The sequence below is a fragment of the Thermobia domestica genome, chromosome 18 (assembly GCF_964235325.1).
Source record: "Thermobia domestica chromosome 18, izTheDome1.hap1.1, whole genome shotgun sequence".
NCBI classification, from domain to species: domain Eukaryota; kingdom Metazoa; phylum Arthropoda; class Insecta; order Zygentoma; family Lepismatidae; genus Thermobia; species Thermobia domestica.
In genome coordinates, this window is record NC_137471.1 from 24,448,553 (window position 1) to 24,474,789 (window position 26,237).

General features: G+C 35.9%; 1 protein-coding gene across 2 annotated transcripts in view; it reads left to right on the forward strand.

Moving 5' to 3' along the window:
• Positions 1-22,023, forward strand: part of LOC145676180 (uncharacterized) — a 54,453-nt gene extending 32,430 nt beyond the window's left edge. The window contains exons 2-3 of one of the 2 annotated variants that reach the window (XR_014129314.1): positions 17,135-18,570; positions 20,880-22,023. Coding sequence is in view for 1 of the 2 variants with exons in the window: in XM_081747086.1 (XP_081603212.1) it covers positions 17,135-18,289 (1,155 nt within the window). In the remaining variant the exon portion in view is untranslated. Of the gene's footprint in view, positions 1-17,134 lie in introns of both variants that reach the window. The other variant, XM_081747086.1, reaches the window with a different exon arrangement.
• The last annotated feature ends 4,214 nt before the right edge of the window (positions 22,024-26,237 follow it).

Genomic DNA, 26,237 nt, shown 5'->3' on the forward strand with positions numbered 1-26,237 from the left:
GCTTACGTGAGTCTAAAGACGAGAATTGCCAAGTGCTAGTCTTGACTCGACTGTTAATATTCTGAATGTTGCTCAGTGATGACTTTCTACATTCAATTCAGCATTTTCTAGCGATGAACCCAGCGGTGGCACATAAGATTTCAGATCAAGATAGAATGGCATGATGACCGAGACACAGCAATATACTTCCAACAAAAAGAGACAAACCAGTAAATCGTGATGCCCAAATATGATACAAATAACCATGCACACATACATTAGATACATAGATGTAGGGATGTCCCCTACAAAATTACTTTTCCTTCAATATTATCAACAGTCGAAATTCATTAAAGGTCATATACAAATGTGCTAAACTCTTACACACCACCACCCCTACGCTGGGTGAGAACCGAGAATCAGCATTATTTACGAGGTGAGAAATAAGATTTTCGCATCTTGTCTCTCTAAATTTTGTAGAAGTTTTTTCTCGTCTCATTTGGCAAATTTATGAACAAGATTTACACTCTGATTTTCCCCTTAAGTGTCTTCATCCCGGCGAAATTAAAATACCGCTAATTTTACAGTAATTATGTGACATCTTCAAGTAGATAAAAGATAATTGAAATATGAAACAAGAGCGCCCTAGACAATATTATTTTGCGTGAGGTACCGTTATCACAATTCACCTAGTGGCTTTCCGTTTTCAGCTGTTTAAAAACGCGAAAACAAATGCCGATTTTCAAAATGGCTCGAAATCGAAAGTAGGTAAGTGAGTCGTGATAACGGTTTCTCATGTAAAATAATATTGTCTAGGGCGCTCTTGTTCCACATTTCGATTATCTTTTATCTGTTTGGAGACATCACATAATTTCTGTAAAATTAGCGCTATTTTAATTTCGCCGGGATGAAGACTCTTAATTTTATCAAAAGTTATCAGAATCATTCCGCATCACCAGAGGTCCACGAAAGGAGTTACATAACAGCATTCAATCCATATTTAGTATTGGAGTATATTGGGTAATGATATTAGTATACTTAAACGTTTGTAATTGTTCTTCATTATGTTCGAATAATTACTTTATCAATTTATAATTTTTATACTAAGAATCATGGAATACTAAAACAACATTACGAATATCAGAATAACGAATATAATGCCTTGTGTTCAATGTTGTCTGAATCTACGTAAGTGTTCGCCGCTCTCAGTTAATGATAAATTCAAGGAGTTACTCAGGGGATAACCAAGCATAATCGCTGACGCATAGAAAACATCGGCGATTCTAACTTTAATTTCTTAGGGGCAAGCGAAGGAAGAGATATTTCTTGGGGGGGGGGGCAGCTATTTCTTGTATACTGAAAAAAATAGTTTTATGTTATTTGAACAACATTGGAATACAACTTGTCTGAGGGACAGGTGTAGCCCTCTTCGTCCTCTGGCATTCTCACTGGGAGGACTCAATTACCGTAGAGTTTTATTGTATAATTGTTTCCTAACGTTGAGAGTAGGTGTTGAGCTTCTTAAGTGGTTCCATTACGGCGAAATTAAAGTACTGCTCATTTTACAGTAATTATATGATATCTTCAAATAGATAAAAGATAATAGAAAAGTGGAACAAGAGCTTGCTGGACAATAATATTTTACATGAGATAGCGTTATCATGACTCACTTATCTGCTTTCGATTTCCAACCAGTTAGAAAATCGTCATGCGTTTCTGAATGACTGCAAACGGAAAGCAACTAAGTGACTCGTGATAACGGTACCTGATGCAGAATAATATTGTCTAGGGCGCTCTTGTTCCACATTTTGATTATTATTATTTATCTATTTGAAGATTTCACATAATTACTGTAAAATTAGCGATATTTTAATTTTGGAGTGATTAGGCCTCTTAAAGACGTTAGGAAGATGATACGGTCTGAGCCTCAGGTTCCGGCCTCTATGCCCATGGCATCACTCTTTCTCCCGTGTATTTCAAGTCCTCTCCCTCCCGAAAGAAACTGAAGTAACCACATCACCATTACTTCCAGCACATGTTATATATATTTTTTTCTTTTTCAAAATGAGGTAAGCCCACTTCGAATTGGGTTGCAATATCTTCGTTAATGAAATGAAATCTTTTAGTTTTATTTACCATGTTTATGCTCTATATACTGAGGAAAATCCTTTATCCGGACAGCCGTATATTGTACAAATATATGGTATTCTTATGTTTACTACCAAATTTAGTACGGAGCATACGTTATGCATATTCTAGATATGTACGGAAGCTTTCCCCGTTTAGATGTTAACACAATGCCGTTGCAGGATGTCTGACATCTAATAGTCTTCCATATATTACATACGTCAGCTATTTATTACATACGTCCATCTGTATGTGAGATCCTGACCGCCTATATTGTTTCATATGGAAAGTACGTATAGATGGAACACTTACACGGAAAGTACTATAAAATATTCGTTTTCAGTTATACTTTTGCTGTACGTTTAGTCCAAAAACTACAGGATTTATACACATGTAACATACGTTTTTACATACACCACGTACGATTCCTTTTCTCAGTGTAGAGTAAAGGAGACGATGATGATGAGACTGATTGAAATGGTGAATGTAAAAAATAAGAGAAAAAAAGGAGCGTCCCGAGAAAACCCACGCACACGGTGTTTGTTCACCATAAAGCCCGTTTGACACGAGCCGGGAACAAACCAGGGATCCAAAACACTAAAAGTGAACGCTCTACCATTGAGCCACTCCGGTCTTATATCTTCATTAGTGTAAAAAAAAATGTTAAAGAAATGCCGGGTTCGATGCTAAGTAGGACACCGTGCACTTCGTAATGTCTGAAACTTTCTCAATCTTTTTGTATGTAGAGTAAAAACAATCTTGATGTATTGGTATTTTTGATTACACCACATTCATTTCTATTTCCTTTTAGAACATATCTTTAGGGAATTCTCATTATTACCTTGCATATTGTTAATATTCTCAGACCGTATTATTTTGATTGTAATCCTGGTATCTTCTGCTCTTATAAATGGAAGTGAAAAGAAAGAAAGAAAAAAAAATGTCCGCCATAACATATCAAAGCCTCCTCAGGACAATCACGCCGCGACACTGTGGCGATTCTCGAAAGTCACGACCCGCACCGTAACGCACGCAAGCCAAATATCTAGCCCGTCTATTCCTCTGCAGATATCCTTTAAAAAAAAAAGACGCCATATTACTCCCCGCTAACTGCACCCAAGGCCATACTATATACGTGTGTTTGGTATATATAAAAATCCAGAAATGAATTAGTATTTCCCTATACAAAATCCAACGCAATGGCAATCTTTAGCCTGTAAGGAAGGCTGTTGGTTATGTCTTAATGGATATTTTGTTTATCTAGTTATTTTGATGTTTCAAGAGGAATTTCTACAACGAAAAACTAATTATAGTTTTCTAAGAAATAACTGGGATAATCGAATTTTGCTATGCATAGATATTAATTTGTAGTCAATGCACAAGTGTATTTTTCTATCTATTTTTATCCATACAATTTTATTGTTGATCGTATTTTTCAGTTTTTCACTTTTTTTTTGGGGGGGGGGGGGGACAAGTACGTTATTTTGGGTGTGTTCACTTTTATGTTTTATTACTATCACGAAGATTCATATAAAATTTTGAGTAAAAGGTAGCGCTGAGTATCTTCCGAACTTCCTTTCATCAATCCGGAGGCAGATACAGTGAAATTAGCGTTGTCCACGAGATGATACTTTTTTAGTATTGTCTAGATTCTCGTCTCGAAAACAAGACGAAAGGACAACAATTACCTATTTCTTAAAAAAAAAAAAAAAAAAAAAAATCCAGCCGAGACCACAAATTTCTCCAGTCTTGTAGGCAACACTAATTCACCGAAGTCTAATTCACCGAATTCACTAATTCACCGAATTCACTAATTAAGTGTTACATTATTCATAGTGATAAAAAATATAAATTGATAAAGTGATTGTCCGAACATCAGTGAAGAGCATTTATCAACGTTTAAAATAGACAAGTGATTAGAGAACATCCTCCAATAAGAAACATAGTTTAAATGTTGTTATATCACAGCATCGTAACGCGGAAAGATTCTGATAATTTCTACGTGAAATTAAGAAAAAAAAAAAAAAAAAAAAAAAACAGGACATGAATTTTGTACATAAATTTACAAAACGTGACGAAACGAGACTTATATATCGTCTCGTCTCATGGCCAACATTACTCGACAGACGGACTCGGGAGTTTAAACATCTATTGTCTAGAACAGTGCTATTCAACCTTTTTTCCTCGCATGCACCTTGACACTGTTCGCCATCCAATTGTGTACCCTTGAAGCTGTTTTATAAAAATAAGTCGGAATGAACTTATTAGGCCTAATACACATGTTCTGTCGATTAAAAAGGGGGACAAACAGAGACCCAACAACAAGACAATCAGTGTGCCAATCAAGAGACTATTTACAGGGATGAAGGACTGATTGTTTGTAAAATTGTGGGATGATTTACAGAAGTGTAAAAAAAAAAAAAAAAAAAAAAAGATTCATGTGTGTGAAAAAAAATTCTGATCGTGAGACTGTATGCAATAAATGTTAACTGATTACTTGGAAATATTAGACGCACTTGACGTCATCTCGAAAATCGTCCATTGGCAACAAGAAATTTTCTCCAACCATGATCATTTAATAATTATTGGAAATATGCCTATTTTAGTATTACGTACTCCCAGAAACATCTTCGCGTATTCCCAGTTGAATAGCATTGGTATAGAAGGTAAAACTCAGCAATCTCTGGTTTGATTCCAGCTCGCGCCGTGTGAACTTGTGGTGGACAAACACGGTGCTCGTGGGTTTTCTCGGGTGTTCTCCCGTTTCCTCCCATTTACTTCATTCCACTATTTCACGCATCTCTCACCATCACCGTCTCCTTTAGCCTAACCGGCATAACTGTGGGACGTAAAACTTTAAAGATTTCATTTCATTTCTTTTTCCGTAACACACATCAATAAGGGAAACATTGTGGCTCAGTGGCAGAGCGCATGCCTCTAAGGATAGAGTTTCTTGTTCGATCCCCGACCAAGGAAGTTTGTGGTGGACAACATTGTGACTCTGGTTTTCTCAGGATACTCTCATTTCCTCCTACGTTCTCATCCTACCAGTTTTTCTATCATCATCCACTTGCCTTAATCATCGTCTCCTTTACCCTAAAGAACATAACGTAGGACGTTAAAGTAAAAATTATTATTATTATTATTATTATTATTATTATTATTATTATTATTATTATTATTATTATTATTATTATTATTATTATTTGGAAATTCAATGTTAGGTAAGGAAAATTTCAAAACTAACTAAAATTATTTTGTCCTTCAACTTATCTAGTCACAAATGAGACATTTTGACCAATCTATGTGAGTCGTTAGTGAGAAGGAAGGCCTATAGGTGAACAGTTAGGGAAAATTTGTGGCTGTCTCGACTCGAAAATGTGGTGTAAAAGTGATGTCTCGACTCGAAAAATGTATATTTTTCTATTGGAAGAGAAGTATCTCGACTAGAATTTTGTAAAAAAAAAAAAAAAAAAATCCTGTCTCGACTCGTCTCGTGCGCATCCCTATGAACACTGATTGTGTATTGCCGATGTTTTCGCAAACTGCCCAGTGCAGTACCGGTATCCCATTTCTCATACATCATGAACCGGCAAATGTGTAAAAAAAAAAAAAATCTTGACTTTTCGAGAAAAAAAAGACGTTGAAAATCGTAAATTTTTCGTTACTTGTGTATTACTGAAAAAAAAAAAAAGAATATTCGAACTAAATGGAAACTTCATATTTTTCAGAACAGTGTAAAAATTGTTCCAATACAAACAGCGACACAATACTCAACATCTCAAATTTTGCATATGAGTTTCTAGTACATGTGGAGTGGGATATTTACGAATTCATGAGAACATCGACGATATACAGAGTGGCCTAAAAGTAGGTATACACTAGGGGTGTTCCAAGAACCGGTTAACCGTTTTCGGTTCGGTTTGTAGTCTAAACCGAATCAATCGGTTTGGACTTCAAACCGGTCCGGTTCGGTTTGGGAACGGTTCGGTTCGGTACGGTTTGGGAACGGTTCGGTTCGGTTCGGTTAGGTTTGGGAACGGTTCGGTTTGGAAACGGTTCGGTTTGTTCGGTTTAAGAACTGTTGGGCCCTTTTTGAGGACTGTTTTGTTCAGTTTTAGTTCAATATTTGAAATCAACAGAAATGCAGTTTGCATTATTAGCAACCGTCTACCCAGACATTATAATAAGGGTGAATGTTACGTTTTTCGGTATAACTTTATTCAGATTAAAATTATTTCGATATTACTGAAACAATTTAGGGGTCGTACTTGTGTGGGTACTTTTACTGATGCTTTGGATTTTGGATTAAAACTCTTAATATCAGTTGGAAGACAACTTTACGGCATGGGTTGATTTAGGAGACAACGTGCTAGGGGTGGCAGTTACTTGAAGGGTGGATGCTATTCCAGGAGAAACTACGTTTAGAATGAAACATTAAATTCATCTTGAAATTACATGGGGGGAGGGCATGATTTACACCTGTATGTGGAATATATCGTGGTGTAATATTATCAGATAACCAAGAAAATTTATGCTGTTTTTGAGAACAGTTACTTTTGTCGCGTTAGTGTAGTCAAATTGATTCTGATGACGCTACACAGTATGGCGCTAAATTCGTTATACAAAACCACTCACATGTGGTGCTAGAGGTCGTCGGATCAATCCCTGCTCATGCTATGTGAGCTTTGTGGTGGATAAACATTGTGTGCGTGGGAGTTTCTGTGGTGGTCCCGCTTCCTCCCACTGTTTTCTTTCCACCAGTTCATCCCATCATCATCCATACAGCCTGAGCCGTAGTTACCTAAAGAACGTATAATAAAGTCAAGTACTTGACCTAGTAAGTAGAATTTGGTACGCTATCATTGGACCACGGAGGGCAAAACCATGAACTGGCGTGCTCATAAGATCAGTGCAATTTGTAGTAATGTTCAATTAACAAGGAAAATATCGAATGGTGTTACATGTTCATGTATTGTTTATAGTATGATGCTACAAATATAACAAAATATAATGATCAAATAAATCACCAAATCGCCAGGGTCGATTAGGTGTTCCTGGAACGGTGGCTCAGTGGTTGAGCGTTCACCTCTGGTGTATGGGGTCCCTGGTTTGATCCGAGCTCTCGCCAGTGAACTTTGTGGTGGACAAACACCGTGTGGGGGGGTTCGCAGCGTTCTCCTGTTTCCTTCCACTTTATTTATTCCACTATTTCATTTATTTCTCATCATCATCGTCTCCTTTAGCCTAGTTGGCATAACTTGGAACCACCTACCAAGAAGAATAAACTAATGGATTGGGAAGATAGACATTCAGTCTCTGGTGAATTTGATGCTAAGTAGACACCTACCTCAACATGTCATCATGTGTAAGAGAACTAGATATACTGCAGTGGTGGAAGCAACAAGAACAAATATTACCAAAATTATGTAAATTAGCGCGTCAGTATCTCGTCATCCCTGCTTCTAGTGCGTCTACTGAAAGAGCTTTTAGTACTCAGGAACGGAGAAATGCTCTAAAGCCTGAAACTGTTGACTCTGTTTACGTGTTATTCGATGCATACAAGGACATACAGTAAAGCGATGTTCATTTTGCACTATTGGTTTCTTAGGAAACGTTATATTTTCATTTTCTTAATATCAACTATCCCTTCTATTATATGTGATGTTAAGAGGCATTTTTGATAACTGATATCTATACATTTTTCATTCAGGGGACTTTCGAGGTATTTTTCGTTCAACAATGATATCTGTGGATTTTGTTTTGATTTACTGCCTCGCATTCCGTCATATAGCTCTGTTATTTACTTGTTACGACCCGTTCCAGGAACACTTCATCGATCCTAGGGTCTGGGTGATTTATTTGATCATTGTTTTTTGTTATTATTATTGTAGCATCGAATTATAAAGAATACAGGAACATGTAATATGATTTGGAAACTGCCGTGCTAATTGAACATTACTACAAATTGCGCTAATCTTATGAACACGCCAGTTCATGGTTTCGGCCTCCGTGGTCTAATGGTAGCGGAACAAATTCTAATTAGTAGGTCAAGGACTTGACTTTCTCATATGTTCTTTAGGTAATTACGGCTCAAGACGTATGGATGATGATGGATAAATTGGTGGAATGAAGACAGTGGACGAAAACGGGCTAATCCAAAAACTCCCATGATCACGATGTTTGTCCACCACAAAGCTCACATAACACGAGGAGGGATCGATCCGAAGACCTCTAGCACCAGATGTGAATGCTTTACCTACTGAGCCACCATTGCCCCTCGTCAAGCATCTGTTCGCATTCTACGCAGACTGGTCATAATAACTAGTATTTCTTCGATTTTTTCTGTACTTAGATTGTAAAGTATGTACCACCAGATATGTCAACTCTGACGCGAAGTCATAGCAGTTGTAGTAGCAGAAGTAGTAGTAGTAGTAGTAATAGTAATAGTAGTAATAGTATGAGTAATAATAATAATAATAATAATAATAATAATAATAGCAGTAGCAGTAGTAGTAATAATAAGAGTAGTAGAAGTACAGTACTTTACAGTCTTGAATAGAGTTAATTTCCCAAACACATTACGATTAACACAGGCTGCCAACATTAGTTTCTGGTCCGTCTTTCACAGTGTTCGGGCCGAGCCGGGCCGGCCCGGTTCGGCCCGAAATGTGCCCGGCCCGGTTACAGGCCGGCTCGAGATTCGGGCCGGGCCCGGTCGAGCCGGGCACAGAATTCAGATCCATCCGGGCCGGGCCGTCTTCGGGCCTGGGCTTGCAGGGCTCTGACTCATACACGAAGATAAAAGATGGCGGATGAAGTAAAAATTACTGTGTGTGGTTGCGTACCTCCTCAAAAAGTACTAGTAAAGTCGTTGTACAAGAACTCACTGGAAACTTTACTTTTCTAGAATGTAAAAATACGTACGCCACAAGCCGATAAGTAACTGAAAATAAAGAAATTCCGATTGCTGATCTGCTCATATTAATGATATCGCAACGCTTTTGAGAACGCACCTTCCTTTACAACTACAGTAATTGAACAAGAACTACAGACAAATAAAGAACGCATAATAATAATAATAATAATAATAATAATAATAATAATAATAATAATAATAATAATAATAATAATAATAATATACATAACTGTTTTAGCACATTCATTTCGATCAGTACATCACACAAATGCGACTACAGTACGTTTTTTTAATCAATGTGCTAAACTGACGGGTGTGAAACAAAATATTCCTTCCATTCACGGTATTTGTACGTACTGTAACAGGGGCCGATATTTCTGGATCCAAATCGTATAACGGAACTGCATACAGAAGGTAGTTGTAGGGAGGAAGGTACAGAGGGGAGTTTTTGTTTACATGGAAAGAGGATAGTTGTCAGAACGGATACTGCAAAAGGTGTTCAAAGTTTTAACCCACCACTTCAATGCAAAGGTTACAGCGGCGTCGAAGGGAAAGACGCTGCGAACGCGTCGAAACACTCCTAGCGTTTCCCTGAATGCTCCACGCTGCAGCAACAATTTGAGCAACCAAATTCTCCTCTGATTGCACAGGCGTCGCGCAGATTAGTTGTTTCATACGGTCCCAGGAAAAGAAATCTAAGTGGTTAAGATCGGATGAGCGAGGTGGCCAAGATACCGGTCCTTCTCTGCCGTCCATTTGTTCGGAAAGGATGTGTTGCGACAATTTCGCACCTCCACAGCATATGTGCTGGAGCACCATTGTGCATAAACCACATGTTTCGATGAACAGCCAGTGGCACAGTCTCTAATAGTTCAGGCAGAATCTCTCTCAAAAATATCCAATACTCCCACCCGGTTAGTCATTGTGGTAGTAGGTACGGCCTGATGAGAATTATCAACGATTCATGCCCACACATTCACAGAACCCGTTCCTGATGGGCACGAGTTGACATTCCAAATGGGTTTGCCTCAGACTACAAATGTTGAGTGTGAGTGTTCATCACTCCATCATGGGAAAACATAGCTTTATTTTTGAAGAGAATACGAGACATGAAGCGGGATATATTAGGATGGCGTGTAATGCATGCACCCTTTGGACATGGAAAGAGTACATCTGATTTTCGTGAAGTATGTTCCAAACCTGCCGATGATAGGTGTTAATTTCAGCAGTTACTACCCGTGTGCTGGTGGACGGTTTTCTCTGATCTCAAGCAAGAATTTCCTCCTCAAAAGCCACAGTCCATACGGTTCTGTTTCGTCCAGCATTGGGCCTGTGTGCTTCCAGCAATCCTGTTTCTTGTAATCTTCGATCTACACCTGAAAAAGGTTACGTGGTGTGGAATTCTAAGATTAGGAAACTGTTGTCTGTACACCGTTGTGCCACACGGCCATTACCGTCCGCTTTCCCGTATGCCAGATCAATGTCTGCCAATTTAAATTGAATTGAATTGAATTTCTCTTTATTTCAGCGGGCAAGGTTCAGCCGGAGGCTGCTCTGCCACCTAACCCTTGTCATCATTACCAAAAAAAAAAAAAAAAAAAAAAAAAAAAAAAAAAAAAAAAAAAAGACACAAATAAGATACAAGATACAAATAACAACATAACATGGTACATTCAATAATACTAAGGATAAGCAAAACACTCAGTAAATGTAAATGTAAAAAAAAAAAAAAAAAAAAAAAAAAAAAAAAAAAAAAAAAACTAATACTTTTAGTCCAATTTCATACTGTAGTAACTTTTCATGTGTGCCAGTGCTTTGTCTCTGATCTCTAAATAATAATGTTTGGAGTGATGATTTAAATGAATTGTATGGTTTAGTAAACAACAGTATCGGAGATATCGTCTTCGGGACATGGTAGGGTATTGTTTTCATTAAGTACCGGCAGAATATGCTAAGACTTTCTGTAATTGAGAGAGAAGCGTAAAGAGTAATTCTGTATTTTCTGAATTGCCCTAGTATTTTGAGTGGAGAGAGAGCTACCATATATTGAATCGCAGTAATCGAACAGAGGCAAAATGAGAGTGTTAACCAGATATAGTCTTGTTTCTTGCGACAAATAGCCTTTTAATTTATAAAGCTGTCGTAAGATGGGCTTAGCTTTAATACACTGTTCAGAAATGTGTTTATTCCAGCTAAGCCCTTGGTCTATTATTAAGCCTAGATCTTTTACAATTTCTCACGTATGTACTCATTTATTACCTCTGTAATCACACTCTTTGGCCGTATGGTGATGAAATAAAGAGAAATTAAAGTGGGAAATGGTAGATGTTTCCTCGCCATTGTATTCACTGTCCCATGGTGGAAAGACTACAAGGTGGATGTAAACTTCTCTTCTATTTATAGTGATCTTTTAAATTTTAGTACAAACAATAATTATATAAACGTAATGTAATAAATGCTTAAGCTAAGTGAATTCAAAGGAAGATGTTTACAATAGCAAAAGAAACAGCAATATCAGTTAATATTAAACAACTTTGAAGCTTGAACAAGCCAATATTACTCACTACATTTTCCGTTTTTTCTTTCTTTTCTTTTCTCTTTCTTTCTTTCTTTTCTTTTCTTTTCTCTTTCTTTTCTTTTTTAAACATCTGAAGTAATACAGTCGTGTATGTATAGGCCTGAATAATCTATAACACAATGTGTCGTTAATGCATTTCATTATTATATATTTATATATTCTATATATTTTCGTGACACATTGATCGGTTTTGATTTACTATTATTATTATTTTGCTTGAAAGAGAATTCTTTACTGATGACCCCATATAAATTTTGAGAATATCTCAAGGTAGAATTCATGGTTTTCGTAAACAGAAATGCACGTACGTATATTTTCCTTATGCTTGGACATTTTTTTTTTAAGAGGTTGCTCCTATGTAAGTTTCGTCAGAATCCTAGGGGAGGTTAAACATTTTATTGAGCAGGGACGCACATATTTAATATTTTAAACATCGTTTTTATTTTTGATTTATAAAAAAAGAAACATCTTATTTGAAATCGCTGATCGCTTATTTATAGAATTTGTATCTGAATAAAAGGTTTGGTGAAACTGACAGTTCTCTGAATATTAGTGTCAAAATTTACGCCATAACAAACTGTATTATTAAACATTTGTACGAAATAAAATGTTACATATACTATTGTGTTCTAAAAATATATAGAAATAAATATGTATATACTATACAAAGCACCTCAACCAAAGAAATTGCAACATGACTATTTCAAGCAAGATACAAAGTACTAGGCGTAGGTGAAGACGATGTAGGGGTGTAACAGCTAGACTAGAAAACATATAAACCATAAAATTACATATATTTTTTTAAATTTTCTTGATAAGTTTTCTCTTTTCTGTCCCATGGACTAAAGGAGACAAAAGATAAGTGCAAATGAATGATTATTTGGAATTTGGTGGAATGAGAATGCGGGAGTACCCCGAGAAACTCACGGACACGATGTTGTCCACCAGAAACTCACTTGACCGAGAAGCGGACCAATACCCCTTGCACTAGAGGTGAGCCTTCTGCCACTGAGCCATCGTGCTTCCTTGATTGGTTGAGAATCTACCATATTTTAAAATTTACTGCAGTCATTCTTAATTTTGTAATTCTGGAGGGAACCCCTAAATATGTATCCAAAGTAAATTATCCAAAGTTATGATTCAAATGAAGAAAAATTTCAAAATCTGAGTGTAAAAATGTCCCGACAATGTCGCCCTGACATGGTAGGTGGATACTTTATTCTCTTGATCTAATACATTGTTTTATATCTTTGTAACCGTTAATCGTTATTACGAACCTTCCATTCGTTAGTTAATTTGAAGTGCAACGTCCCGTTTTAGTACCGAGGCTACAGAGAAGGCAGACCTACAGAATGAAATGGGACCTGAACTACTTTAACGCGTTCAATGCTCTCCATTTGCGTAACTCGAGGGAGGTAAGCCTCCTAGATCATCGTGCCTCCCTTCTCGAGTTACATGCCTGCCTCTGTGGGGAAAATTTTATCTCAGTATCTTATGTAGAAGGAAATGATGATAGAAATTATCAGCTCTGTCGGTTCTCCTCCCTCATCATTTTGAATCCGGGTCTTGCCCCAAAGGCCTTTTAAATCGTCCAATTGGATTTTTGTATGCAGAATCAACACAAGCTGCTGTAGGCTTATATACTATTAATACTAAAAAGAAACTATATAATGAAATCTCTTTTTTATAATTTCATTTAACATTGCATTTATTTATTACTTTTATGTAAAACTTACCATATTTTAGGTTTATTTTGTCCTGTCGCCTGCAAGCTAAAATCCATTTCTGGGGACATTCCCCCTCTTTTGAGGAAATCTAAAGTATTTTATATTAGTTCCCTTAATTTTTCTGTAATAATTACTACAGCCGTACACTGCACAGTTAGGCATTCTCGATATCATTTAAAAGAACAAAGTAACAAAGAATTTCCACTTGTGGTCATTTAAAGCCGCGCCGCTTCGTGGTCTCTTGCAAACCAGATAACGTCACAGCCACGACAGCGCTCCAGGCGACATGCGCATGCAACCACCTTGTAGTCTTTCCACCATGCACTGTCCAGAATCGAAGATAGCGAGATTGCAACTTAGTGCAACTCTTCTGCCAGAGAATGATATTTATGCGTACGATTAGCAAATGTACAAAACCTACATCGTGACGGAGAAGATAACCACACCCAGAGCCGTAGCTACGGGGGAAGGGAAGCTGGTAGCAAGAGGGCGCCGATCAAGCAATAAGAAAAAAGAAAGAAGTGTTGAAAATGTGTAAACGATGTGGTGCCCCGTAAAAGTATTGGCGCCCTATTAAATCAATATTGTTGTCGGTTTGCAAAGAAATAGATTTGTTAAAAAATTTCTTGCTCGCTACGCTTGCAATCCAAACGTTGCAGTAAAACTCACAAGAAGATTTACAGAAAGTAATTATATAATGATTTGTTAACGATGTGATATACAAGGTGCCGAGTATTGACTTACATTGTACGTAGGAGCACGGTCAAAGTCTGAAATATGTGTTCGGCGTTTTGATGATGATGAGTCTGGTTAGTTAATCACGCTTTTCTTATAATATTAATCACGACGGTGAGAATAAAAGTATGAAAAATGAGAGAAATGAAGACACACATGCAAGCTGCTGTTTGAGCAGGAATATTAAAAGTGAAGGTAAACAAGAATATTAATAACATTTTCGAATTTGAAGCAGTTGTAGAATGGGGGCTTAACAGGTCAGAACTTAACCCAACGAATTTCATCTCTTTCAAAGACTGATCACTACCAGTGATTTTTTTTTATTCAGTTGACATATGAAATGCTTCTAATTTGAAGGAATTTATTGGGATCATTTCTCCATCAAATACTTGTATTGCCACGATTTTTTTTTGTGCATACGTGGTATCTAGTTGTGTGATATTTTTTATCTATCTACATAGATACAAAAGATATACAAACATTATATATATATATATATATATATATATATATATATATATATATATATATATATGGATAGATAGATAGATACATACATACATAGATAGATAGATATACACTCCAATGAGTACTTTCAGGCTCTTTGCTATTTTATTCTTTTATTATACACAAACCTGCTAACTGGTCGTATGTTACGAGTGAGTTAAAGATTAAATTGAGCTCCATGTGGACACAGCTGAATTTGCTTTGACGGAGTTTGCTTAAGTTTTGGTTAGCCAATAGTAAACGAAACCACGTTCCAAACCCTTTGGACAGTTTAGTTTGTCACAGTTCTACGGACAGTTCTGAACGGTACGATTCGGTTCGGTTCGGTTTGGGTTCGGTTCGGTTCGGTTTGGGTTCGGTTCGGTTCGGTTTGGGATCGGTTCGTTTCGGTTTGGGATCGGTTCGGTTCGGTTTGGGATCGGTTCGGTTCGGTTTGGAAACGGTTCGGTTCGGTTTCGGTTAACCGTTCCAAACCGGTTTAAGTGGCAAACCGAAACCGCGGTTTACGTTTTCAGGAACCGTCCACCCCTAGTATACACCCTTGCGTTGATCAATTATAACATTTTAGTTTATGAATTTATTTGCTTCGACTGTTCCGGGCTTAGTTATAAGTAAAAACACGTTAAGAGCAAATAATAAAGAAACTAGATCTATCTGTTTGATAACAATAAGAAATGATATAAAATACAGTGAGGTGATCATTACGGAACTACATACCTTCTTTTGGGCCACCTTGTATGCATTCATTTCCTTTTTTTCAAAAGCATTTAAATACCAACAACTACATGATCGTCCCTGAACATTAATCATACTTCATTTTTAGAAAGCAATACAGAAAAATAAATAGAAGTATTAAAATAGAGAAAATATTAAATAGGGACATAGAAAACTAGTTGAAATATCCTTTCTTCATATCACACAAATAAATTTATTAAAAATATTTGAAAAGGATATTGGATTGTTTTCATATATTGAGATAAATACTATAAAAATACCCCCATCTTCCCTGATAAATGGAACTTTCTAAATACTGGGGCATTACGTTCACTTACTCTTAATAAGGAGTTTATGTTCCAAAATTTATCTTAATAATATGAAGAGCTCATAAGATGCATTATTCGTCGCATACATATTAAACTCCAAGTTTTAACTATGTTCGAGAATTTGTTTCAAATGACTCAGCCGTCTTCTCGTAATGTTGAGATAGACGACGCCTCTTTGAATGAAAGAAAAAAAATAGATATCAATTCCTTCTTCCCCTTAAGAGTGGAATATTCGCATACACTGGGACACATTCAATTAATTTTAATGAGAACTTTATATCTATATAATGATAAGGTGTTGCTGGTATTCGGCTATGAAAATAGTTTCTACCTTAGACACAGAGATAGTTCTGTGCGTGCATGTAAACTTGCAGATGAAAGCGAAAATCAAGCGTGTTCTCATTCGTCATATAGCACTCATACTTGATTTTCTAGTCTTTTATAAGAGAAAGAGGAATAAACTACATATCCCGCCCACTTTTGGTCGTCATTTAGGATAGTATGATATTAATCCTGTCCTCCAACCTTACTTGGACACTCTCTGGGACTCCATCTTCCAACAGTGTATCGCGCGTCCCCATACCGCTCGATGTCCGGTGTACACCTTCCACTCTAGCCTCCCAGGTCTCCGGACGTAAGCCCAATCGAACACGTGTGAGATGTGGTGGAACGAACCTTAACCATCAGCTGGCTCCGACAACAATGATCTCCCACACAGACATAGCCTAAGCATTTGACCGGTTAAGTGTCTGAACACTTGTGTGACCGCTTAGCATAGTTACACTTTATATTAAAATAAGTAACTTAGGCCTATGTATGTTTTATAACATGTTCAAGAGTGCCATAGGATATGTTGGGGATATTAGGCTACTACCTCGATTCAATTTTGGTTTAATACTATTACTTAAGAAGCTCACTTACTCTTCCTATTTCTTTACTTATTCCATATAAATAGTTTTAGCCCTCACCCATTTGCTGCCATACCCAAAATATTGGGGGGACACGTTCCCCTCGACTAGCAATCCTGTTGTAAGGCTCATGATTTGCTGGTAATAACAACTAAGAAAATTCTTGTCAACAGAAGGAATTTTAATCCAAGTCTGATAATTATTATTATTATTTTTTTTAAGAAAACAAAAGTTACCAAACTCCATTGAATAAATTCCCCAAGAACTTAATCGGACCAATCACTTATTTTGTGTGCCAGAATAGCGAATCATATCGGTGTTGAGTCTGGTCTTTCTTTCACTCAGCTATCTGCTCAATGAGCCTCACGACGCTATGTCAATACCATACTACAAACATAATCGAGTTTTCTCCAACAATTGCTCAGCCAAGTATTGGCCAGACCCGTACTGCTTCACTTCGTTGATCTTTCGACCATCTCGGTTAGTACAATGAGTAAACATACTACTATATTTGTTATATTTTAATATCATAATGTTGTACTTGTTAGGTTAAATTCTTGGGATATATTTTCATGAATTATTACGATATTTGTTTCTTTTTTATATTACAGAGCAATCCTTTGACAATGTTGGCAGCAACATGCAGTCGTCTTGGATCTCAGGTGTCAACCTCAACAGATTTTCCCAGAACGTCCACATCTCATTTCCAGACATGGAACTACCATAATCAGCAGACATATCCTGAAGTCACGTTACAAAGCATTGGTTTCCAGCAGAACTCATCAGGTTTCCACCATGATATGGCTCTTTCAGCTAGTCCACAAGTCCCTGCTGGTAATACCACAAACTCTGCACCGTATAATTTATCAATACATCAATATCATTCCACATCTGCTGTTGCCCCAACTAGTGCTCAATCCACTGCTGGAATTCTTCCGTCATCACCTGTGATAGCACAGTCACCTCCACCACTGGAGGCTGCTGATCAGCAACAGCAAATACAGGACTGTAATTCCAGGATGGCTTGGTGGTTTCATCAGGCGTCAACTGCAAAACAACCGGTTGCCACTTCTTCGCCGCCAGCTTTCACCAACTCGTATTTCTTTGCTCATCATCAGGCAGCTCAAACAGACCAAACCTTGTATCACCAACAGCGGTTTGCTGCTGCAGCTGCAATGCTCAAGTCTTCTGCAGCAGTTGCATCAAGGCGCTGCAGTCGTTGTCGATGTCCAAACTGTCAAAATGGAGGCAATACAGCAGGACAACAACCTCAACGGAAGCGTCAACATGTCTGCCACGTCCCTGGGTGCTCAAAGACGTACGGAAAAACATCACACCTGAAAGCTCATTTGCGCTGGCACACGGGAGAACGTCCATTTGTCTGCAATTGGCTCTTCTGTGGTAAAAGTTTCACAAGATCAGACGAATTACAACGCCATCTGCGGACTCACACAGGTGAGAAGCGATTTGCTTGTCCCGTCTGCAACAAAAGGTTCATGCGATCGGATCATCTCGCGAAACATGTCAAAACTCACGACGCAAATAGAAAATCGTCCGGCGGTCGGGGTTCTAAGTCCACCAGCAATAAGGGTAACAAAGAAAGTGGTGAAGGTAAATCTAAGATTGACGATTCTGTGACCTCAACAGACTCTTCTTCAGAAGATGCTTCTGTGACCACAGAAGACAGTGTAACATCTTCAACCAAAGAAAACTATTACCATCAGCTGCATTCTCATCAACTGTGTTCTATGTACGGTCATGTGTAGAAATCTTAAAACTCATATCAATCTCCAAAGATTAGTTCTTAAATACAGAAAGACCATCTGGGATATTTCATCAATATCCAATCTTGTATCACGGTCTGCCATGATGTACAAAATATAACACACGAAACTCATTTAAGTGCATGAAACAAAGAAAAAAAAAACTTAAGCTTCTGTTCCTTACGGACATGTTTCCTTGGTACGAAAGTGAATACATTTGCAATCACATGTTGACACAACTACTATGATTTTTATACAAAGATGGCTGCTCTTTAAAAACTGTGGTATGTATATTTACATCAACCAGAACACTCTAGCTGGTTATCCTATATCTATGTTTTAGTGAAATGACAGACTATATGTTCTTTTAAAAAAAGACCACTGTGTAAATGAATTGATTACACAATGATTATTGTACGATCATTAAGTTACCCGCTGTGCAGAAATATTTTCTTCCATTAATGCTTTTTATTGCGTAAATATAATTGAATGATTTTAGCACATCGCATATAGATAAGTTTTTCTCAAACTTTTCTCAAATGGGGACCACTTTCATTAATCGGAATATTTATGGATCATCCTACACTTGCCTTTTTCGAAAGCAAAATTATCTTTGTTTTTTTTTTTCCTTAAAAAAATATTTGAGCATATGTTAATATCAGTATGTTTTGAAATGGTATTAATTATAATTCCGTTGACATTGATAGAAAAAATATATTAATATTTTTTTTTTTTTAAAAAAAAGGAAGGTTACATTTTATGATAATACATGTATTTAAGCTATTAGATATTGGTTTTTATAATTTAATGATATGTTAAATTATGTCTTGTAATATATACTATTTGAGATTCTTAACTACAGTATAACAGGACCATAATGGTATACTTCAAGGACCAATTGTGGTCCGCGGACTACAGTTTGAAAAAACAACTAGTATAGATGAATATATTTCATATAACCTAGTATTCAAAACTCATTTAATTCTGTTTAGGCCAAAGAAAGCTACGTCGGAAAAGGATTACTTTGCAGCGGACAACTTTGAACGGTGTGATTGTAGATCCTGCGACAAAAGAAAATAGTATAGTTTGTATAAATGGGATGTCCTACTTTTGTCAATGATTGTACAATATGATAAGTTTACGTGCAATTGGATTTTCATTGTAATCTTTCCAACGAAATTCGAAAATGTAATATTAGTTCTGTGTGATTTGAAAGATATTGGTAAAAGTATTTTTTAAAAATCTTTCTTGTATTTCACAACTAAAAAAGTTTGCAATTTCTGTAATTTTCTAATTTTCTGTTACAAAACTAATCATGTATAAACACATATGCAGAGGCGGCGATTGGACGTTAAAAGTGGAGGGGGACAAGACATGATCTGAATATTTGTATATCAATGTTAGTTTTCCTGGTTGTTTCTACTTTGTTTAACAAAAGATTGTATAACTAATAGGATACTATCTTTTTCAGTTAAAATACCATATATCGTATTTCATATTTTATTAAGTAAATTGAAAAGAGCAACGCAAGTAGGTACTACCCTTTGTACTCTTAAACAATGGAAGTGTAAGAAGATATTTGATTCCTTGCTCATGAATATCTTAAAATTCTGTCTGGAAAATTGTGATCAGATTATTTAATAACAAATTTGCAAAGCAAATACATAGAAATGATAATATTAATCATAGTAATGAATAATGAGGCTTGTTTTTTAGAAATTACATTGAAACTGGGGATTAATGAACAACTTATATTTTTAATTCCACACATGCCTTTAAATGTATGTTATTACTCTTAGAAAATGAAAGACAGTAAATACTACAAGAGTATGCTACGAATTTAAAGAAATACGCAATTACAATTAAAACGCAATTCCTGTAGCTTTCTTAACTCCACGGGAAGACAAATAATAGCCAATACGTACTTACGCAATGGCAACGTATTATACGCCACCATTTTTTCTTTTTTTATGAACCAGTAATACACACAAAAATTTTACATTTCCAAATGAAACTTTGCACATTAAGGGGTCACTTCAAAGAAGTGAGGGAAGCAACTGCCCCTCTTGCCCCCCTAATTGCCGCCCCTGCATATATGTATATAAAGAATTTCTGGAGAATCCGTGATTGGAATAGCTAAGATGGCGAGCCTCATTACGTTTTTATTTATTTTTTTTTAAATAAAGAAAGCTTAGGAAATCTGATACGTAACATTCCTATACAATTTTACAGGATACTCGTATAGTGCATATAGTAATTTTTCTTTTCTATTTTCCAACACCTTAATTGGGCTGTATGTGTGTAATATTGCTCAATCGGTATTTATCTTTAAATTAAGGATGAAATAAGTTACTTCACAATGGAAGAGTAATAGTGTTTCGAAACAACACCGACATCGTTTGGAAGACGATTCCTCACATGTCCATATTCCATGTATGTCCATATTGCAAGCAATATTTGATGGACAATATGTCTATTGAAGTTTAGAAAATTCATTACATTATTTTTCTCTTTGAAATATATGATTAAAATATATGATTTTCTCTTTGATCTTTTATCTGCGGTATTCTGATGCATCCTGTTTCAATTCAAGAGGTTTAACATACAGTGCAGTGTCGTGGAAAATCAGCGCCCGGGGCGAGAGTATACGACGGCGCCCCCGTACATATGAGGTGAGATCGGCAGACCAACAGCGAAGCGCCACCATGATTGGCGCGAAACGTGAGAAAATTTTCAAAAAACAAACCCTGCTTTTTCTTGATTTTGAGCACTTTTTATTACTTTTTTTTCCTTCCATTTTATATATGTGCACATGCATTTTCATGCTATAAATCTGACACTCTGGTCAAATTAAATATTATATTGAAAAATACTGCTGTTGATTTAAAATATTCCAAGTAATTTTTCCTCTCTTTTTTCTTCTTTCCTTTTTCCTCTCCCGAATTTTGCGCCCTCTTACTTTGGCGCCTGGGGTTGTCGTCCCGAAACCCCCCACGGCACCGCACTGTTAACATATAAACTGTAATAAGATTGGCTTTATTTTTTATATGTTTATGCATGCAAATAATAGTAATGTATTTTTTGTTTAAAATGTTTGACAAGTGCACATTTTCCATTTTATTAAATATAATCCATTAAACAATACATTCTTTATTATGTATTATAAATTGATAACCAGCAGATAATTAGAATGAAGAGCACAAGTTCTAAATGAGAACAAAAGTTCTAATAATTTCTTCCAAATTAACTTTTGTTCTTCGCTGATTGGTAGTAATGACCTGCTATGCAGGTATCATTAACGTTTACGACTGAATTGGAAAGCAATAATACATCAAAGGTAATCAACTCTGAGTTGTTTTTTTTTTTTTATTGGCATGAATATCAAGGTCTTACATCACCATTACACTAATAAAAAGCTTTTCTTTAGGCAATATTTAAGTTCTAAAATATTTCATAAGGCACTTTGAGGAATTAACAATTTTCGTGCATTAAATTGCTAAGTATAAGCTTACGAAGTTCCAAGTACGTAATAAGAATATGAATCACGAATGAGGTTCTTTCCATGACATGTACCAAAAGATGAATGAATTATTCTACCAGTCTGTAAAATTTTTCAGTGCAGAATAAAGTTTCTTGTATATAATGGCTAAATGTATGTACTGTCTTTCATATAAAATCCACTCTTAATAGTTTAAAAACTTTTTTTTTTTTTTTTTTTTTTTTTTTTTTTTTTTTTTGCAATTTCCCATACTCACTTCGTCATCCACATGGAATTGTAAAAATGATACCAACCGGACAGAAGCGAATTTTAAAGAGAATTGAGGTACCGAAGGCACGTTGGTAGACGTTATCTAGGTGACTTAAGCTGCAGCAAACCAACATCGGAAGTTAACTTCTCTAACGGAGCTCTTGCGTCCTGTGAGTGTTTCCTTATGAATGCCTATACGTTAATGATACACTGTTATACAATTTCTGTCTGCTATATGATTTTTACTGTAGTTACCGGTACGTTTGCTTGCATAAATCATTTCCGTAGTTGTTATTAGTGCTTCTTCCTGACGTAATAATCTTATCAATGAGTTTTTCAAATCTTGAAAACCTTATTCTTAATCTGCACCATTTTTGTTTATTCTTGAGATGCAGAGTATTGTAAATTATCACCAAAATAATGTTTTATGGAAAGAAAGTACCGTTAACAGTTGGTTTCTTTGTCTATGTGATCAAAATGGTTTATTGAATAATTTCAAAATGGAGTTCTCATTAAGTTTATAGGATAATCAGCCTAATACAGTTATTAGGTCTGTATAAACATAGAAGATAAGATCTCTTATTAGTTTATAGGAGGTAGACATTTTAACTGCAAGAAAGTGTAAGGTGCTGCATCTAGGTATAGTCCGATAATATTGACTTAATACTGGAAACACAAAGTGTGTCAACATTTGCAGCAAGATGTGTTGCAGTGTCGGTCAACGATTGAAAGCATATTTCGTCCACAGTGACAATATATTAAAATATTACCAATAACCATTCCCTGTCAAGCTGACTAGCTTTCGAGATACATTGTTCTACAACTGACACTTGATCGTATACCTCTTTCATTGAAACAGAAAACAAAATTCTTGCATCATTAGAGATCGAATGTAACGTTGTACGCACCGTGCACAAGTGTAAGATAAAGCAATTATTTGTAAGGAAAACGTATATTAAACATCATGGGTGTATTTCACTAAATGTTTGTCTAAGTATATAAGTGGCTCGGGCGAACATAATGGTATGTCACGTATTTCTAACTTTCGAATAAATTGAACAAAAAAAAAAGATTGGCCATTCCCATACAATTCAATGCAATGACTCATATCAAACAAGCTCCTCCTGTCGTTTACAGGTACATCTCCGAAATAAAACTTCGTACATACTCTTCTGTAGTTCGATCACAACCCATTCCAGCCAATAACTCAATTTTATCAGAAATGGCGCTTAGCATTGTGTTCGCCCGAGCTACTCATACAATGAAGTACCGACAATCATTTTTGTTTTTTTGCTCAATTTTGTTCTTTAAATCAGGGTCAAAGTGAGAATGTGAAATTTTGTATTTGTTATGTAAAATATATTCTTTGCAAATAAATATAATAAATGTATCAAAGTATGGATAGTTCTTTTTTTTTTTGTTTTGTTTGTTTTAAGCGAAAACAAGTCGGAAATGGTTCAGTAATTAGATGTTCACTTTCACGTGAAATAATATAGATGATTGTGCACATGGTATTCATGGAATAAATATAAGTATTGTGTTCAGATAATTCTCAGATTACTGTTTTATGTAATTGCTCATTTGTACAAAGTTGAAACAATTTCCTAAATGTAAAAAACTAGTCTTATGATTTTTTTCTAAAAATTCCTATCTGTTGTGTGTATATAAATAAACGTATATTGTACGCTAGGTGAAGTATATGTTTTATTATGTTGCTCGAATGAAATACCAAACATTCAAATTATGTGAAGAATATTATTCGAACTTTTATTACAATAAGTTTAAATCTTCAAGTATTTAGTTACGATTTAAAAAAAAAAATGTTCTTTTAACTTGGTACCTACGATAAAATTCTTCTGTTGATTAGCTTTTCAATATTTTGTATTTATTCCAAACAGTTTTCTCTCCTGAAGTTGATCTCAGGGTCATTGTATAAAATCTCTACTTCTACAATTCAAAACATAAGTAGAAAAAATGACTTATGTTATAATTCTTTGTTATAAATAATTTTTGTAAATATCAATCGGAATGTTATATGTCCTAAATACATAATAAATGTTACCTTATTGTGAAAATTACTGTGTTTTTATTGATTTTCATGTTCCATTTAGAGAACTGCATTACTACAAAAGGGAAGTAAATATGAATAGGCTACTTAAATAAATGTAAAATTTGACCAAAGAATACGCTTATATTTTAATAGTCTGTGTGAACAGTTTTGGTAATATGGCATTGTCTACTGATAAAATGTATCTGATAAAGGCATGGCTTACTGATAATGTGTTTAATAAAGCCATTGTCTACTGATGTATCTGATAAAGGCATTCGCCTAATGATAATGTATCTGATGAAGGCATGACTTACCTATAATGTATCTGAAAAAGGCATGATCTAATAATAATGTATTTCATAAAGGCATGGCCTACTAATAATGTGCCTGATAAAGGCAAAGCCTGCTAATAATGTATCTGATAAAGGCATGACCTACTAATAATGTCTTATAAAGGCATCGCCGACTGATAGTGTGCCTGATAAATGCATTATCTACTGGTAATGTGTCTGATAAAGGCATGGTCTACTGATAATGTGTCTGATAAGCCATTGCCTACTGATAATGTGCCTGATAAAGGCAATAATACAGTGCTGAAATTGTAACACATTTGTTAAAATATAGGCATTTGCTTTGGTCAGATTTTATTACGTATCTTTTTAACTCATTTCTCAAAGTCACAGCATATTAATGTGTCTGGTCAAGGCATTGTCTATCGATAATGTGTCTGATAAAGGCATTATCTACTACACACAATGATGCAATTTTGCACAGCGGCATAAGTTGAGTGACAATACAACATTCCGTTGTTACTTTTATATATTTGTATTAGTGGTGAGATGTGATTCTTCATCAGATATAAATGGTAAGGTAAGACTCGTATTGCCATCTACATTTCCTATGTCAAAGGCATTAAAACTAATTAGCTACGGTTACGTGTTGAAGTTTCAATCCATTTTGTTGTTAATAGTAAACTGCAAATGAGCATAAATGTTGGTAGTTTATAATCCCTTTATATCAAACTAGAACTACTTCCTATGTTAAATCCGCGGTGTCGCACTTCATAAGACGTCAATCTACCAACTGGTGGGCGCTAGAATTATTCTCTCGTGATAGTCTCGTTACAGTATGACTTTGGATTTCATCCAGTTCTGTCAAACTGGAATTTCGCAAAAAATTGGAGTAAAGATGGCTGAAACGTGGTGTTGGTAAGATAATTTCGTTTGATGCTATGGAAGTATGTAGTTTTACTGTTATCACCACTTGTACATTGCACTGACGGTCCTGAAATGTCAGCATAGGGGGAGGTTATCTTTATTTTCTCTGTGGTACTACTTTGTACTTATAAATTACTTCCTTGAAAATGTGAATAATGAATAAGTTCAAAATAATGAACGTTAAATCAAGAACAATTAATGAAAAGTATCATGAACTGTAGGCAGATGTAGACCCTGGATGTTTCTTAGGTACTTTTTGATTCCTTCCAAACAAATGATGGGAGTTTCCAAAGATTAGTGGTTAGAGTCCTGGACTGATGTCCCGGGTTAGATTCCTAGTCGATGTTTTCCAATTCTCGGCGTCCACCCAGCGTCATGTGGCGAACTGGGGAGTCACGTGAATAAAAGACGTGGCCGCCACTAGGTCCAGAAAGCACCCGATACGCGCCTGTCTCTGAGGGCGACGCATCCTGCTGACCACGTGTTGACATAGTTCAGCCAGTCGCTAAAGGATGGCGGAGCTGCTCAGGTTCACAAAGGGCTGTTACACTAGTGGTTAGTTTAAAGCAAATAATGATCTTCCTGATCAGACACAATTCAGACGAGAATTGTAACTATTAATTTTCCAAGGTTTTGTCATTTGCAGATGGGTGTCGCCAAATTCTAATTAATATAAATATTTAAGTATCTTTTACACTTTCCTGTATATCATCTGAATAAGCAACAGAAAGCTTACTTCGCAGTAGAGGAAAATAATACAACTATCCAAATAGCTTTTACAAACAGGTAAAGTATTGTCCAGGGTACGAGAACGAAAAGTGAGGAAACTCTTAGGCTTAAGTATGGTAATAGAGTAAATGTATTAAAATCGGAAAGCCTTTTACCAGATAGGCTTATGTGCCAATGGTTTGATAGTAAAGTTTTCTGTAAGACATA